Source organism: Helicoverpa zea, chromosome 7 (assembly GCF_022581195.2).
Source record: "Helicoverpa zea isolate HzStark_Cry1AcR chromosome 7, ilHelZeax1.1, whole genome shotgun sequence".
Classification (NCBI taxonomy): domain Eukaryota; kingdom Metazoa; phylum Arthropoda; class Insecta; order Lepidoptera; family Noctuidae; genus Helicoverpa; species Helicoverpa zea.
In genome coordinates, this window is record NC_061458.1 from 10,925,051 (window position 1) to 10,941,748 (window position 16,698).

Consider the following 16,698-nt stretch of genomic DNA (forward strand, 5'->3'; position numbering starts at 1 on the left):
CATTCACACAAAGCTTTATTCTTGATCCGTAAGATATGTTTCGATGACAGTTTCGCTAAAATGTACTAAAATTATACACAATCAGATGTAATAATCGTTTCAATAATTGAAATATAGAATTGGATTGATGTCTTCTAAATTCCTGAAAAGTTTACACTTAATACTATACTCATACAAAACGTAGGGTAGTAATATTATTGTCACATTTTGGAAGACAAAGCGTGTCAAATGAAATATAACAATGGATAATAATTATATGACACAAACACGTCGTTGGTTCATGAGGGCCACGTAACTTCATTCCCCTACATGTTTACGAACTCGATTTTTCAGGGACTGAGCGTATGTATAATTAAGTGTGCATGATAAATAAGTTTCTTCAAGGTGAAGTATTCTACTTACTGTACTACAGAAATGTTGATGACAAATAAAAGGGAGTAAAAAGAAAATAAAACTAAAATATTCACTCAAAACAAAATGTAATAAACAACACAATTTCTAACAAAATATTAATATCGACAAAAATGGTTCATAAACTTTTAGAGTAGGTAATATAATTTAATACAAAACGCCTAGGTTGTTAGTAAGTACAATTTTTTGCAAACAAAAATGTTCTCAATTGTGTATATCGGGGTTCATGCTAATTATTAATATTAGTTGAATGTGTGATGCGATGAATGACAAAGTTATCTCGAAACAGGATATGTTATATCTTCAATGCTAAACTAACGCTAAAACTGATTATTATTCAAAATTAAAACGTTATAAAAATCGATACGAATCGAAGCTATTTATTGTCATTATTGGCTAGCCCTAAATGTCTACTAAGTACATCTTTAGGCCTATGTTCTACAATCTACTAGAAATATCGAATCGAAAGAGTGAGCTTTATATAATAAATAGCAATGTCTAATTTTGTGGAATGTGCAAGTGACTTGACTACCTTGAAATATTATTATAATACAAAATAACATAGTAATGGCACAATATTTAAATGTGCATCAAAATTAGTACCAATACTTCGAAAATATAAGTACATCATGAATTATTTAAATATTTTTATACAAAACTGCTTTCAGAGTTCCAAGTATGAAATCTTATCGTCTACAGCTAAGGCATGCTTCACTATAATATCAAGATACGTGCACACTATTATGCTGTGTTTAACATTCATAAGATAGATTACAAGGCAAATATTTGATTCGTTTAATTTGTTTTCCTTGACCGAGAAAGAAGTGTATAATTGTTTAACATTTTTTTTTTGGTGTATTAAAAACTTTTTTATCATGGTTTATGTAAAAATGAAAACAATACTTATACAATATTAAATACCTAGGAATACACCGACCTCCTAACCTTCTAGCCACGCTACTTTCCAACAGGCTACACCTATATAATTTGTTTAGCTGTCCACAATCGACGCCCATCGCGACAGCTGACTAGCGTATCTTTTACAATTTTATTATAAGAAATAACGACAAAGTGAAAATTCATCAAAGCCTCGTGTAATAACGAATGCTTGACATTTGCTTGCAACAAACTTTAGTTACTGCTAAATTCGTATAAGATTTTGAAAGCACTTTCTAGATTTAGAAAACTTCGTTGAACGTCAAACAGCATAAGTAATTTTATCACCTACTGCAACATTGCTAATAATTCGAAAAGTCTACGGAACAATTTATTATCTTAATCTAGATTTTGCAAATATTTTGGTCGATATAGAGGCAAACGAGTGGTCTCACCACTGTTTTATATTGACTCAGCAAACTTGTGAAATATTAATTTAGGCAAAACTATGAAAAATAACACTTCATTGCATGCATTAATAAAAGTTTAATAAAAAATAAAAAGGAACTATTGTTACGGATCTGAAATAATTTGTCCTCAAAAAAATCATTGGTTTGGGAAAAATAAATAAATAAAAAAGCGAGTAAAATCCATAACAATAGTTTTATTCAAAATAAAAAAATAACCAAGCTTGTTTATTTAAGCATTAGTGCGTAAGTACAAAGCGATTTAAGTAAGCATTACGCCATTATGTTACAAAGCAAAAAAAACATTTCACAATCAAATGACTATAGATGGCAGTTAGATCGTATGGCCATAGAGTATAATAATTTTAAATAGCCATCCATTCAATTTGATATTTAGCCATTGGCTGGGTGTTAAAGTTAGACGATGGTCTTTTTTATACTAAATTTTTTTGATAATAATACTTTTTTTACACTTTTTCAAAATAATCGACTTTCCCTATATTATAATGATGACATATCACTGAAAAATTAATTTAGCTGTAGCAACCATAAACATATAAAAAGTACTGAACACAACATTGATATTGATTTGAGACATTAAAAAGATCTTAAGATACAAATTATTGAGACACATGTCTTTTAATTGCAATTCCTACTTATACAACTTCCACCATCTAATTAACGGAATGTAAAATGCACAATCATGACTGAATATAAAATATAATAATTATTATTATTATGTACACATAAAATATCGCCATAACATCGTTGTTTCATTTAACCAGTGATAATAAAAAAATGATTTTTATTCTATCTATACAATAAAATAAAATGTACAAAATAATTTAAATCATTAGGGTTTTTACTTTCATTACGGCATTATAATACTGAAATTAGCATAACAAAACTATTTTAATATAATTTTCTAATTAATCATAGTAATGATTAAACAAACATTCACATTTTATTCAAAATCAAATATTTCTACAGTCGGCAACACTAATGTTGTTATTCTTTTCCCAAAAAGTTCAAATATCATTGAATGCCCTCGCCGACTTTACCCGCAGCAAAAAGTACAAAATATCGTATAATTTGGAAACCGTAATGAAAATCAAAAACGAATTGTCTTTCGTACTAAAATTGAACCTAACATTTCCTTTAACTTGTCAACGTAACTAGGAAGGCTTTATTCTTTATTCCCATATCCCATTGAGGCTGGCAACCTTGATACGAATTATGCCGTTTCTTCGTTATAGTACCTTTGTAAATAATTAAAAAAAATGAACTTGATGTTTTTTTTCTTTTTATTATTGGAGCTTTCCCGACCCCCTATATGTTAATCGCCATAATGTTTGATGCTTCCCAGTTACGTTCAGACCACCTGAATAGTTTATACGTTGTTTTCGAGGGGTTTGTCTCGTCGCCAACTGAGGAGGTCGTCCAGGAGTGCCTCTAGGTGCGGGTTACCTCCTAGTCGGGCTACCTGGAAGATGGAAAACAGAACTTTATATATTATATAATAATTATCAGCGGTTTATCGCGGTGCCATCTGCGTTTCAGGGGATCTTGTGGCCATACTCGGATAAAATACAGACACAGTATAGCTTCAAAATAGTGAAAGAATTTTTTAAATCGGTTCAGGAGTTTCGGAGCCTTTACAACCAAAAAGCCTCTGTATAGAATTGCAAGCTTAGATGGTTTATTTGTTTGTACGTGGTAATCGTAATTTTCTTTAAATCACTTAGTCCATTTTCGAGGTAGGCCGTACAGGACAATTTGTTGGAACATTTTGTACATGGAAAAATCACATCTAGGACTTAATTATAACAGCAAAACGTAAACGTGTCAGAAACCTTTTTTACTTTTTTTAATGTAGTTAAAATTATTTATAGTTTACCTCTCTCCTAGCCTCTTCGTCCAGGCTCTGCAACGTCTCGCGAGTGTACGCGAAGCTGCCGATGCGCTCCAGTATGGTGATGCAGTAGCGCTTCACCTCCAGGTCACGGGTCCTTTGACGGAGGATATCTATACGAGTGGCTAAGGAAAGTTGTTGGTTTGTTTGTTCGTTAAACATAAATGTAGTTGGTTTAATCAATAAATTTGGCCAGCCGCCAGTATTTTTAGCCTTAGAGGATGCACCTTAGTTTTATTAGTAAGTACATATTTGTCTTAAAGCTCTCATATTATGGATATTAAAGAATTTAGAGAGTAGGTTCAGCAGATAATTTTTTCAACTGACTTCCAACTAGAGGTTCCCTATTGGGTTGTGGCAGTCATGTCATTGATAGGGAACTATAACAAGCGGAAACAACATTGTTTATAAATTATGACTTCAGAATCAAACTTTTAAGCATGAAAATATTGATATTGCCTTGTACTTTATGAAGCTCTCTGGTAAGACTGACTATCGAACTTTCTGGCTTCTTATTAGCCGTAAAGATTGCCAAAGACGTCTTCACGACGGTTCGTAGAGCACGTAAATGTAATAATGTTGATAAACATTTGTTTGTAAAAGGATACGCAGCACTTGCTTGTCGCCCTCGGGGTTGCGGATGGCGTGTATGATGGGGAAGCTGAACTTGCCCTCCGTCAGGTCCTCGCAGTAACTCTTGTTCTCTGTGTACTGGGAATATACGAATTACATTAGAGTTTGGAAGTGTCGATGGACTTTGAGCTCTTAAATTAGGATAGTAAGGTCGACAACTGACTTTTTATAAACCCTTGATAAGAGTGGAAGGCTTTCTGAATGAATCTCTCTTAGCGATAAGACTGTCCATTATGTTCTACTTTAATGAGTTCCAAGACCAAGAACGTAAAAATTGGTATACCTACCTAGCAAAGTGTATCTGCGTAAGTCAAAATTATTCATTGAAAGCAGGTTAATTAGGTGAACCCTTTTAAGACCTCTCCCCCTTAAGGCATCCCCCAAAACGCCCTCCCTTTCACCACGTCCTGGTATATTTTTGCGGGAGCCTTCTAAGTTTCTGCAAAGGAAGGCCTATTTCATCTATAGTTACCTCTTGCAGCCTCAAGTTGCAGTAATCATCTCTGATCTGGAAGTAGAGGCCGAGGATGGCAGACAGCTTGCTGAAGTCTGACTTGTTCTCGCTGAACAGCTGCATCAGACGGATGGCTAACATGAAGAGGCCGCCCGTTTCTGGAAAATAACGGTTGTTTGTTTGATGATAGAATTTTAAGCATGGAATACTGCTAAGCTATCATATCAGGGAAGTATAAGAGTTGGTAGTTTTATCATTTTCTTTTTATGTTGTTGTAACAATGTTCATTTTACTGAAGAATGCTGAAGTTTTTAGGAACTACGGGACTGATTTGAAAAATTATTTCAGTGTTAGATAGTCCATTTTTTGTTGAGCGCTATATACATATAGGCTGATACTTGTTATCCGTAGTTCCCACTGAGGTCATGAAACCACTCGCAATAGCTAGTATGATATACAATATAGAATTTGTTATTTTTTTAACTTCGTACTGGGTCAATAAAACAAAAGTGTTCAAAACAGTCCTAAAAAGGACACTTCAAAAAGACGAACGTCCTGTTTATAAATTTGATCCTCCTGTTTTAATTTCATTTGTTATCGTGTTGTTGAAACAACACATTAATTTACTAAAATTGCTGTAGCATGTCAATTAAGCAACATTACTATAGATATAAGGCTAGTGCTACACCGTATGTTACTAGCAACGAAAATGTCAAGAAGCAGTTAGCAGCAGAGTGAGAGAGCGTGAGTTTACAGCAGCTCACTTTTGATGGTCATCTCCTTGTACTCCTCCTCGGAAGGGCACTGGAAGTTGTCGCGCCAGTAGATCTCGATGCCTTGTCCTCTGTGCAACTCTAGCAGCTGTTCCGTGTACACTCGCGTCGCCTGAAACGTAGCTTTTGGTCAATAGTCTCATCATCTGCTTAGCCTTTTCCCAAAATATGTTCGGTTAGGCTTTCCAAAATACTGACATAAAAAGTTCGTAAGTATATTGCATATCCAAAGATGTATTTAGATCGGCTATTTTATTTCGGACATTGTTCGCGTGTTTTGTTAAAATGTTGGCTAAAATTAATAAAAAATGTTTCTATAATTGCAAAGGAAGGTCAGAAACTGCGCTAAGCGGGCACCTACGCGGTTTTAGACCATAATAGGTAATTTGTTTTATGTTTCTAGATAATCTCTCTAGGTAATGTTGATTTTATCTAAATGCGTTTTAGATTCTCTGGTACTCTGATACTCTGGTTTTAACAACGATAAATTACTACGGAAATGTAACATACCATAGGATGTCCCAACTCCTGCGTCTTTTCCAGCGCAACTATCATGGTATAGTTGGCGGCATTGATGGTGCTCGCCACGCCATAGATGGAGTGCGCCACAGGAATACCGCGACGAAGGATCGAGTTGTCTTGAATGTCGTCAATCCTGGAAATCATTATCACGTCCAAAAAAGATCCTTATCACGTTGGGTTAAAGTTTGTTTCACTTTGAACTTAATGTTTTGGATTTGTCTGTTAGATAAACTGATAAATCCTAACAAGAAATTAAAGTTTATCAGTCTGATAAACTAGTATCGTGTTAGTAATTGATAATCGATAAATTATTTCACGTCTATCAATAGATCAGCGCTGAAAAACTACGTTTATCCTTGTTGTAGAAGGGTGAATTTTCTGACATATTCAGGTTTTTTTCATCGTGGACCTACGAACGATCTTACGGACTATCAGTGTTACAGGTAGAAAGAAATTCGAAGATTTCATACTTGTCCATTTGATTGGTTTGAAGAATCAAGTAAATAAAGTACCTACACTTCTTCCAATTTCATTGGAAGTCGACTTCAGCCGAATCAAAAAAAGAGTAGGCGGACGAGTATTAGCTCAAGTATCCAAAATTCATCAGGTATCATGCTCCAATACGCAATACTGCCAACTATTACTTCACAAGGACAGTCTTAGTTTCCTCAAAATATTACATCGGCATGACGCGATCGCTAATACCTAATCAGCGTTCCCAGTAATATCACCATCTAAACCATACATCAAAACGTTCAGTTGTTTTTCCCAAGTGAGTCACAGTTTATTTATAAGCTCGTTAAATGCTCTTGTTAACAGATGCGAGATAGGGAATGCCATTCAATCAGAGAATGAACCAGTCACCCATATCCATTGAACGTTGTGTCTACGTAATTAATATTAGGTATGTAGGTATCTTGTATTGATATATCGGGCATACGATCTTATCGGAATTCCATCTGTAGGCCGAATGTCGTTTGAAGTTATAGAGACTATTTTACATAGGAACTGTTTAGCAAGGTATCTTTAGATATATTCTGTGCGTTACAAATTCATGGCTGAATAGAAAAGACCATGAAAATAGCTTATCTTCACGTGATGTCAACAATACAGGAATATTTATTGTTAGAACATACTCGCATTGTGTAAATAATAAACGTAGGAAATGGAAACTCTTTAGATAAACAAAACATAACGTACCTACATTGTTGCTACGCGTGGGTAATTTCTGATACCGGTAGTTGGGTTCTTAAAATAATACGTATTTTATTTGTTGTATGTAACACCTTATTTACGCTGCTAGAAATTTCGACCCCATGGCAAAGCGTAAAATCGGGGTGTACCATACCAATAGGTGTTTTATCCGATACATTAACACAAGTTTGATCGACAAAGGTTTTTAGATACCTCAAAGTAAATCTATACATAACACGGATTGATATCCGCTATCAGTGGGTAATATATCCATCTTATTACATAGGCATAGATCTTTTAAGGTTAGCAGCAGAAAAACACTTTAGCCAATAAACCATTCAAAGGCTGTGAAAGAACCACACCATTGGCCAGCCAAACCCAGCAGGACAGAAGTGACCAATCACCGACAAGTATTTTTTAATTTGACTCACGCGTTAAAATAAGTAATTTCGATCGTGTCCTGCGGGGCTGGGGGCATCCTGTGTTTGCTGCTGTAAAATTATCAAAGCATCAATGAGCTACTGCTGAAGAATTGAACGTTACAACTACATACGTTCTGAAAGTAACATGGACGTGATAGTGGCGTCCAGGCCGATTTCGGCCGTGACGGTTTCTCATTTTAATAAGATTAGCCTGCTGCACATTTTATAGATAGTACACACACAATTATTTGCGTAGACTCAAGTGCTCTCCCTATTTCTACACTTTCATAGTCTGATGGGACCGCAATCCGAAACGACTCATAATTAAGAGCTCCCCGATGTTCCTAAAAAAAACCTAAGATATAATTTATAGACTAGAAAATCTTGTAAATATTACTGTAACTTCAAGTCATTGACATTGTAAACTTTCTTCTTGTAAGATCGGCAAGAATTGCGAAAGCCTACGTTTTTTAATTTAGGAGAATCGGCATGGAGCGTTATAGGTATGTCGTACAAAAGGGAAGGAACGTGCCCAAAATTATGACGACATTAACATTATAGTTCAATGGCTTGCGTAAAATAATAAACTATCAGGCCCTTAATATTATCATTGTGTACAAATACTCTAGGAGTAAAAAGTGTCCGTGCCAAGACAACCTACGCATAATTTTACATACATAGATCTTGCCGAATTTATAACTTGAGGCGACATTTATTCCTCGTAGCTATTGCCGCGACGTAAAGCTTATTTTCATTTGCACACAATTTCTGCAATCTGGGATTACCATTCATTAAAATTCTTTACTCACACTTCGTTTTTAAAGAGATCTTTATGTGATTTTGGGAAACTGCAATGTAGGTCTTCCTGGAATATCTGAGTACATTTACGAATACCTCCGAAATTTTTCTCTGATGGTTATTTTTCGATGTAACTCGGATTAGTCTCTAGGCAGCGTGCATCTGCTATGCTTATTTACCTTACTTATTTGTTTCATATCCTTAGATCTTGTGATAGATACGCTTCGCTGCAGGTATTATGCAACTGTCCTCTTTGAAGGATATCGACTATAAGGTCAGCGTACTTATGCCCTTTATTTCTTTAGCTTTTATTTTTTTGTCCAGATAATGCATTTTTGAGGTATTTTTCTTTTGATAAATAATAACAATTCAAGTATGTATCTATCGTGTTAATGCGGGCGTTCGGTGGTTAATGTCGGAAGTGCTGATAAGGGAAACATCGACTTCAACCATTATACCTAGGCTATAGGTACGAAACAAATGAAGTCATACTTCTTGACGTCTCAAGCGCTGGTCAGTAGGTCACCTACGCTTTTTCCGATCGCCTGTGGGTACATTTAATAGAACTGGTAGCATCTAATATCTAGTTCCACGCTCGACGATAGAGAGCGCAATGATGTTTGCGTGGAAAAGTGTTATCGCGCGAAATAATTTTGATACTCAGGTAGAAGAGATCATGGTGTAATTTTGTTTCTATTCCCAAGCGGAACTATTTGCAGGCGATAAAAATCTTTTTAGACATACCATGACTACGATGGTAATTGTAGTTTTAGGCCTAAATGGCCTTCAAACTGCCTGCTTGTTTAGCGAGAATAGTAATATGTAAGAAGAATAACAAGCACAATTCTTCAAAATAACTGGAACAAGTAGAAGCCTAACAATAGTAATGAATGAATAAGCACCTCATACACTGCATACAAATGATGGTATCATTATATCATTTGTAAAGTGACAGAATATTTTAATAATATTTAGTTAGTTTTCCTCATTGGATTCTAGAGACTCAGATATTAGTATTAAATTAAAATATTTTTAAAATTGGAACTTTAAACCACAATAGATATTGAAATAAGGTTTGAGGATGCAAGATCCATATCAGATTCTAGTTCGATTTTTTTTTGTCTATGTGTAGGCACCTATTTATTCTATTTATTTTTGGGAACTAAAAATTACTCCTTTTTCAAATGTGTCTACATTTTAAATATTTTAGGAAACTCATAGGCAGCAAATACATAAGTAGAGCAAACTGGGAGTTCTTATGAGAGGAATCAGAGGAAACAATAACTTTCGCAATCAGAGTGTCAGGGAAATAAAGGCATTCACCATATCATAAAACAAGGTCTTAAAAGGAACCCACTTTAGTGCTAGGTTCAGACCAATTTTCTTGGAGACATAGGTCCTATGGAGCCATTATTTTTAAAACCATTTTTTATAAGAAACAAGTATAACTTCAACTTACAGTAAGCTAGAGTTGTGAAGCATTTGCACAATCTCTCCCACGGCCCGGAGCTTTTCATCAGAGATTTTGAGCCAGTAGTTGAAGGCAGACGCGAGCTTCTGTCTAATCTGCTTGCCTGGTACTTGCTGGATGTATGTGTATGGCATCAAGATTTTCTGGAAGAAAGCATTTTTTATTAATATATTGTAGTTTCAAGCCTTGATCAGCGTTATTAGTTAATTTTTTTGTAATATGCAAGCCAAAAAATAAAATAAATTAAGAAACGCAGCCTTTGATTTCATTATTAAGGCACCATACTTTATTGTCCAAGTATATTTTTTTATTATTAATTTAATGTTTTGCTGTTACCATTTCTTATTCACTCTTTATATCATTGAATTATTTTTATAGACTAAGAAGAATATACATATTTTTCCAATTAGATACCGAAAAGATTTATCAATATAAGTTATTGATAAAATGTATGTGACTTGAGCATGAATTTCTGTTTTAGTATAACTTAATTAAGCAACGTCTAATGTAATTTAACTTTGAGTTGCATGTTGTTGCCATTTCTTTGTTATGCATATCGCAAAAATAAAAAATATTACTCATTGTGATACTAAATAAAGAAAATAATATAGATTCACTCATCACCTCGCAGTTTGGCGCATTGCGTCATTTTAATTATCTTCTTAATTTCCTCCCCGGGACCAAACAACAACTCTATAATGCTTTTAATTCCTGGGAGCGAAATTACGCAAAATAATAAAAACCTTTACAAGAAAACAAAGATTTGATAAGCGATACATAAAGGCGGCAAACGTGTGGAAAATCAAAATTGTTAGCGGTATAAAATTATATATTAATATTTACCTCATCTTGAGTGTTATCACCAGTATTTGTACTAACTTTAGACATTTTTAGTCTTTGTTTAATTGATTCTTAGATAAATATTATTAGAATTTCACACTGCACACCGATCGATTTTACTGACAAAATTAGCTCACAACTGTCACTCCGCTCAACTGACAGGCGGCCAGCTGACAGAGCGAAAAGGAAACGAATAAATGCGTTCAGAGATCGCATCCATTTTAATAGAAGTGGGTTTCCCATTTTGCGTCATCTTTTTATTACTTATGGAAATTAATTTCGTAAAAAGCCCATTGAGGAGCGCTTATGACCTCCTAAAATTTACTGTTTATTGTGTGAGTGACTGCACGTATCGACGTATCACTTACTGTCTGATTTATGAAGAAGACAAAATAATGTAAAGTTAAATACACTGTGCAGGATTCTGTTAGATCTGCAAAGATGGCTAAACTATGAATTCAAAGAAAGATTTTATGATTACATTGCAATTAATCACTTTTAAATAGCTTTTATAATTGAAGAGAAATTCCTTTTTTTTACTTAAACAAAATTACAAACTTGTCAAACAAGTGACACTTATGATTGACATTTCCAATTTTTCTTCTGTTGTGTTGATTTGATTTGATTTATTTCCAAACAAATATTTTCAATAAATTATTCTGTAAATGAATTGAAAGCGGAAGAAATTGAAATTACTTAACATAGAAGTACAATTATGGGTTTGGAACAGTTAACTGTTTTGAATCTGTTTTGATTATGTCTGCACGAAATTATTTATCGGCCCGGGAGAAAAATATAAGTAAACTAATCGATTGTTTGCCTAATATTAATCAGCAGAAGTTTGGTTTTCGTTCGGGGCAGGAGCTACCGCCCTTGTCGGCAAACACAAGTAATTTGGTGAATCGCAATTTGAACTATTCGTTTGAGGTCCAGCCTTACATGGTGAATAGTCTCGAGAGAGCTGGGACGCCTTTCTCTGATTTCTTCTCGGAAAGTGAAACAGGTAAGATGTGGGAATATTTGCCAACTCAGCCTGGATAGCTTGCTTTGAATAATTAGGTTTGTACTTGTAGTTCTGATCAGTGGGACATCTTATACTATTGATTATGTTATGGTCCAAATAAATATTATTCCAAACTAGTTTTAATAGGTAGATACCTGCACGGGCCTTGCGAGTGTAGTAATTGGTGATCCAAGAATATTTTTAGAGTTATTAATTATCTTAGAATGTTAAACTGTACAAATATTACCTTATCTGAACCTGTAAAAGTGAAGTTTTATTCCTAAATGTAATATTAGGATTTTAAACTATTGTTTTTATCTCCTGACATATTTTTAGGTACTCCAGACTTTCACAGTGAAGAAAGTGATAGTAGTTCAGGGTCTGCACTGCGCAGAAGCACAGCGGAGGCCACTAAGACATTAGCTGCAGAGTGGGAACGGATCGAGAGGACCCTTTATAATGAGGATGGAGAGAAATGCACTCGGCCTGCAATACTTGATGAGTGCAAACAATGGAGGCAGTTACATCCACAACTTAGGTAAGGAAGTCCTCGATTTCTTTAAGTTTTGTAGATACGCAAGATAATGCAAGATAAATGCTGCACCAACCTATAATAAAATTGGGTTTTGTATAGGAGTACGGACAAAGTAGGTTTTTAAAAATATATAATTTTTTTAATTGTATATGGAATGAGTACCGAGTAAAAAATACTAGAAATAAATTCTGAAGAACGCCATTTGCCATGCCATTTCCAGCCATTATTATCTATGGATTAGGAGGTTTTACACGTAAAACCTCATAATTTATGTAGAGGATCGGTAAGGGTTCATAGTTGCATAATTTTCTTAAACACAAGCGGCATTTCCGCTCTTTTATATGTGCCTCATTCTGAGCGGCAACGTCTGTTGCGTGGTTTTAAATGTCATTTTGTACCACATCAGGGCATAAGGTTCTTCTTATAGCCAGGTTTCCTCAAGATGTTTCACTACACCTTTACTCAGACATTGGTGCCCAAGAAGAAAGTGCATATAACATAGACAAGTTATATTGGTACTTTCAGTATGGTTTTTACCCAGCCTTATAATGAATGGTTATTTAAATCCAAAGGTTTAGTACTTTTCCCGCTGGTGGTCAGTTTTCACGGGAGTTCATTAGGTCAAGGCGCGTCGCCTCAACTTTCGAGCCACGCGTATTGACCCATGCATAAGAAAGTAAATAGCTAACAGCTGTAATAATAAAAATGTGCTTTTCATTACCTACTTTACATATTCAGATATTTAGGACATTATTTTTATGAAATAATGTGGCCAAGGCCAAATTATTGGGACTTAGCATACATTTTCAGCAATTTATTCCTTTTACCTACAATACTGATTTCGTCGTGATTTATAATAGTTGTTATTGTACCTTTGGCCTATTGACATCAAAATTATTCTTGCTTTCAGTGTTTTCTATTATTCTAAGTGACTTTTTCAAATTAGAAAATGTACATGTAGTTGGAAAATATATTATGAAACATTCTTTTTAAAAAAGCACCTTAGGTATAATTACGTGTAGTCATTGTAAGGAATCGTTTGTCTCTTCACCGTGACATGACATTAAACTAATAACAGTCGTGATGGCCTTGAACATTTATATTTAAACAGCAATTATTGATTTTCAGAATCGTCGGCAAAGCGATACCATTGCCCGAAAAGCGTTTGTCGTACAGACAGATCGAACACGACGAGGTGATCGCCATGCACTACAGCGACTACGAGCAGTTCAGCGAGAGCGAGGAGCGCCTGTCGCAGAGCAGCACCGACGTCACGCCGCAGAACTCGCCGCGCGTCTCGCTCGCCGGGGACCTGCCCGACCACAGGCTCGCCAGGGACAAGGTATCCTTCTACCCCATGTATAACGACGACTCAGACCTACCCGACTCGTTCTGCTCTCTTCTACAAATCACTCCAATACACATTCACAGTCCCTACAGAAAGAGACAGAATCCGTCCATTCTGAGATCTGAGCTAGCATCCTCCCGGTGGATGAGGAACCCCAGACCAGACTCATCTATAAATTGTGATAGAAATAGTGCTAAGTCTTTTGTTTCTTTGGATACTAGAAATTACGGGAACATGGCTTTGAGTGCGTCGGAACGGAATACATTGATGAGTAATAGAGTTGTTACTGCAAGGCATAGAGATTTGGCAAGATTAGAACCTATATGCACGCCAGAGATACCGCAGAGTGACGTCACACGACTGCCTAACGGTACTTCATCTCAATATAATATTAGAAAAGTTTCATTGCCGCCTTTGCTTTTAGAGGAGGAGAAGAGAAAAGTGACTGTTGGCTCTGCTAAGAAGTACAATGTTAAGACTAGAAAGTCCGTGCCTAGGAGCATTTACCAGTTAGACAGGGTTAGACATAATTGAATCTTTTTATTAAATGTTGTCTATGGAATTTTATATTACTAAAATTCAAATTTTCTATTTCATAATAGGTCGTTAGAATCTCACTAATTTCACGCATGTTGACCGTGTGAAAATTATTATATTTGTGAGCAATACAAACTGCATACTAAAGATTGTGATACAGTTGTTGGTGTGATAAGAATTACTTCAGTATTTTTTTTGTTTTAAATCGATAATAGCAATCACATTTAGAGATGATAGGGACATTTCTAAAACAGTGATAGGTATATGCTATTCTGATAGAAACAAAGCAGAGAGTTCTGAAGTGGAACCTTATTGCTATCAGCAAAAAATCAAAGATATTTCGATGTGATGGCGAGTTAGCAGAAATCTGGTTTGAATACAACGTGCACAAATAATTTATACGATACTTACGTCGGGACTAGACTAGTTTAGTTAGAGCTTGTAAAATGTATGAAATTGTTGATAAGACCACATTGACACCAAATATTGTACATAAACAAAGTTCACTATTTTTGTAAAAAAATCTCACCAATGGTAAGTATGGAGTTATACTTTAAGTTATTTTACTTTCTAGTCTTTTTACTAGTCTTTAGAGCGTATAAAATGTATTTGTGATTAATTCTTGTGTTGTAAAGCACTATTTTTGGAGTGTACATAAATATTTTGTTATTTTCGGTTACTTGAGATTGAATGCTACGCCACATTATGAATATATATTTTCTTTACAAAGTATCTTGTGTTTTGATATACCAACCTTTCTTAACATTTCGACGATGTCTCTTTCGTCCAGTTTACCCAATACCATAATAGTATAGTAAGTTCAACTCAGTCTTGCGCGCGGCCTTATGTGTGGGTAACCCTTGTACATATACAGTGACTTTGTGTGCGTGACAAGAGGTACAGTCGGGTACAAATACAGTTATTTAGGGGTTACGGCTGTTTAAAGAAAACAGTTATTACGTAATTTAATGTTTATTTATTTATAATGATTCTGAATCGCTCCTTGAAAAATCAAATGATGAATTTTGCATTTTTAGTCCACACTTTTATTTATTGTCCTCGTACCCCGAGCTAGAAAATATGTAAGAAGTATTTAATTCATCTTAGATATTTCACCTCATTTATTTCTTAGGTACTGTCAATGTCAATTTGAAAAAAACGTATGAGAAAATAATGAAAAACTGTAAAATGTAATAATAAAAAGCTTTGAATGTTGTTTCATTTTTTGAAACGCTACCTGACTCCTTAAACATTTTCTCCGTGAAGAACTAGACATTTTTGTAAACGACTGTACCCATAAGAAAAAGCGATAAGAACACGTCATGCTCGGACGACGTCACTGTCACACGAACGAAAGTTGTATATTTACAAGCCGACACACACATAGGGCCGCGCGCAAATCTGAGTTGAACTATCTATAATAGTTCTAATTTTCAAGTTAGGTGATTACTGCTGCCATCTCAGTTAGAAAATAAAATAATAGCCGAAACATTCGGAACTGCTTGAAAAACCTGCTAAATAGGCAATTGGTAAGCCCTTTTATCAACAGATCTGGCTAAGGTCTGTTCTGTTACTGATTTTTGGACTAAAAATTATCAGGTGTACGAGTAAAACAAATTTTCAAATACAAATACAGAATTTATTTTGATATTTACATTATTTGCATTTTATTAACAATCAACATCAACAATATTAAATAATTTGTTTTCGTGGTGTGATACATTTCGAACAGTCTGATAATATTACATGACCCGTGGTGGACGCCATTTTGTTTAGGTAGGTGCACAAAATGTCGCCCGTTTGCGCGGGAGATGTAACATCATATGTCATATGGTGGTTTTGTAAATGGTTAACTAGAAGCGGTGAAACATGGGGTTATTATGCTGAGAATTTGAGCAACTGCGGAGAAAGCTGTGAGCTTGAGTTTTGGGTTGCCATTAGGAAAATATAAACCAATATTAAAATTTTGAATTACTCGACATGTTCAAGACATTGATTTAGTTAAGTTAGAATTACATTTAATGGAATTTACGTAGTAAAGTTGTTTTAGAATTTTCTTAGTTTGGCAACCCGTTGTATCGACGCATTTCGCGCCAAAATGATCAAAACGTTTGATTTGTTAATATTTGGCACTGTGTATGGTGCATGTTATGGTAACCATGGACATTGTTCACTGTTGTATAGTTGATATCTGTTGTCTGTCATGTTATGCATGTTCGTTTTACTAATCTAAGTATAGAAAATAAAAAGCAATATGCATAACTACTGATATCTGGTTTATACTTACCGATTCAAATATACATGAGAAATATCTATGTATCTACCATACAATACGTTGCATAGTGACTATATCATGCACGATGACACAGTGCCAATATAATAGGCCCAATTATCAGGAATCAACAACATTTGGTTCAAATTCAAACCGTATGCACAAACAAAGGTTTAAATGTAAACCAATCTGATAAAAGGACAGGAAAACGTAGTGTGTGACCAGACTCG

General features: G+C 34.9%; 2 protein-coding genes across 3 annotated transcripts; one reads left to right on the forward strand and one right to left on the reverse strand.

Moving 5' to 3' along the window:
- Positions 1 to 462: 462 nt before the first annotated feature.
- Positions 463 to 10,958, reverse strand: LOC124631938 (geranylgeranyl pyrophosphate synthase). 2 transcript variants are annotated; one of them, XM_047166584.1, is made up of 9 exons: positions 10,777 to 10,958; positions 9,922 to 10,076; positions 7,674 to 7,733; positions 6,037 to 6,181; positions 5,518 to 5,638; positions 4,772 to 4,911; positions 4,275 to 4,377; positions 3,652 to 3,779; positions 463 to 3,237 (listed from the first exon to the last, which is right to left on the reverse strand). In XM_047166584.1, exons 1-9 carry the CDS (start codon positions 10,819 to 10,821, stop codon positions 3,145 to 3,147), a joined length of 990 nt encoding a protein of 329 aa, XP_047022540.1. In that variant the 5' UTR covers positions 10,822 to 10,958; the 3' UTR covers positions 463 to 3,144. The 2 variants fall into 2 exon arrangements, with proteins under 2 accessions (XP_047022540.1, XP_047022541.1); XM_047166585.1 differs by lacking the exon at positions 7,674 to 7,733.
- Positions 10,959 to 11,343: 385 nt separating this feature from the next.
- LOC124631937 lies at positions 11,344 to 14,928 on the forward strand. Its single transcript, XM_047166582.1, has 3 exons — positions 11,344 to 11,776; positions 12,113 to 12,314; positions 13,440 to 14,928. Exons 1-3 carry the CDS (start codon positions 11,530 to 11,532, stop codon positions 14,191 to 14,193), a joined length of 1,203 nt encoding a protein of 400 aa, XP_047022538.1. The 5' UTR covers positions 11,344 to 11,529; the 3' UTR covers positions 14,194 to 14,928.
- Positions 14,929 to 16,698: the final 1,770 nt, after the last annotated feature.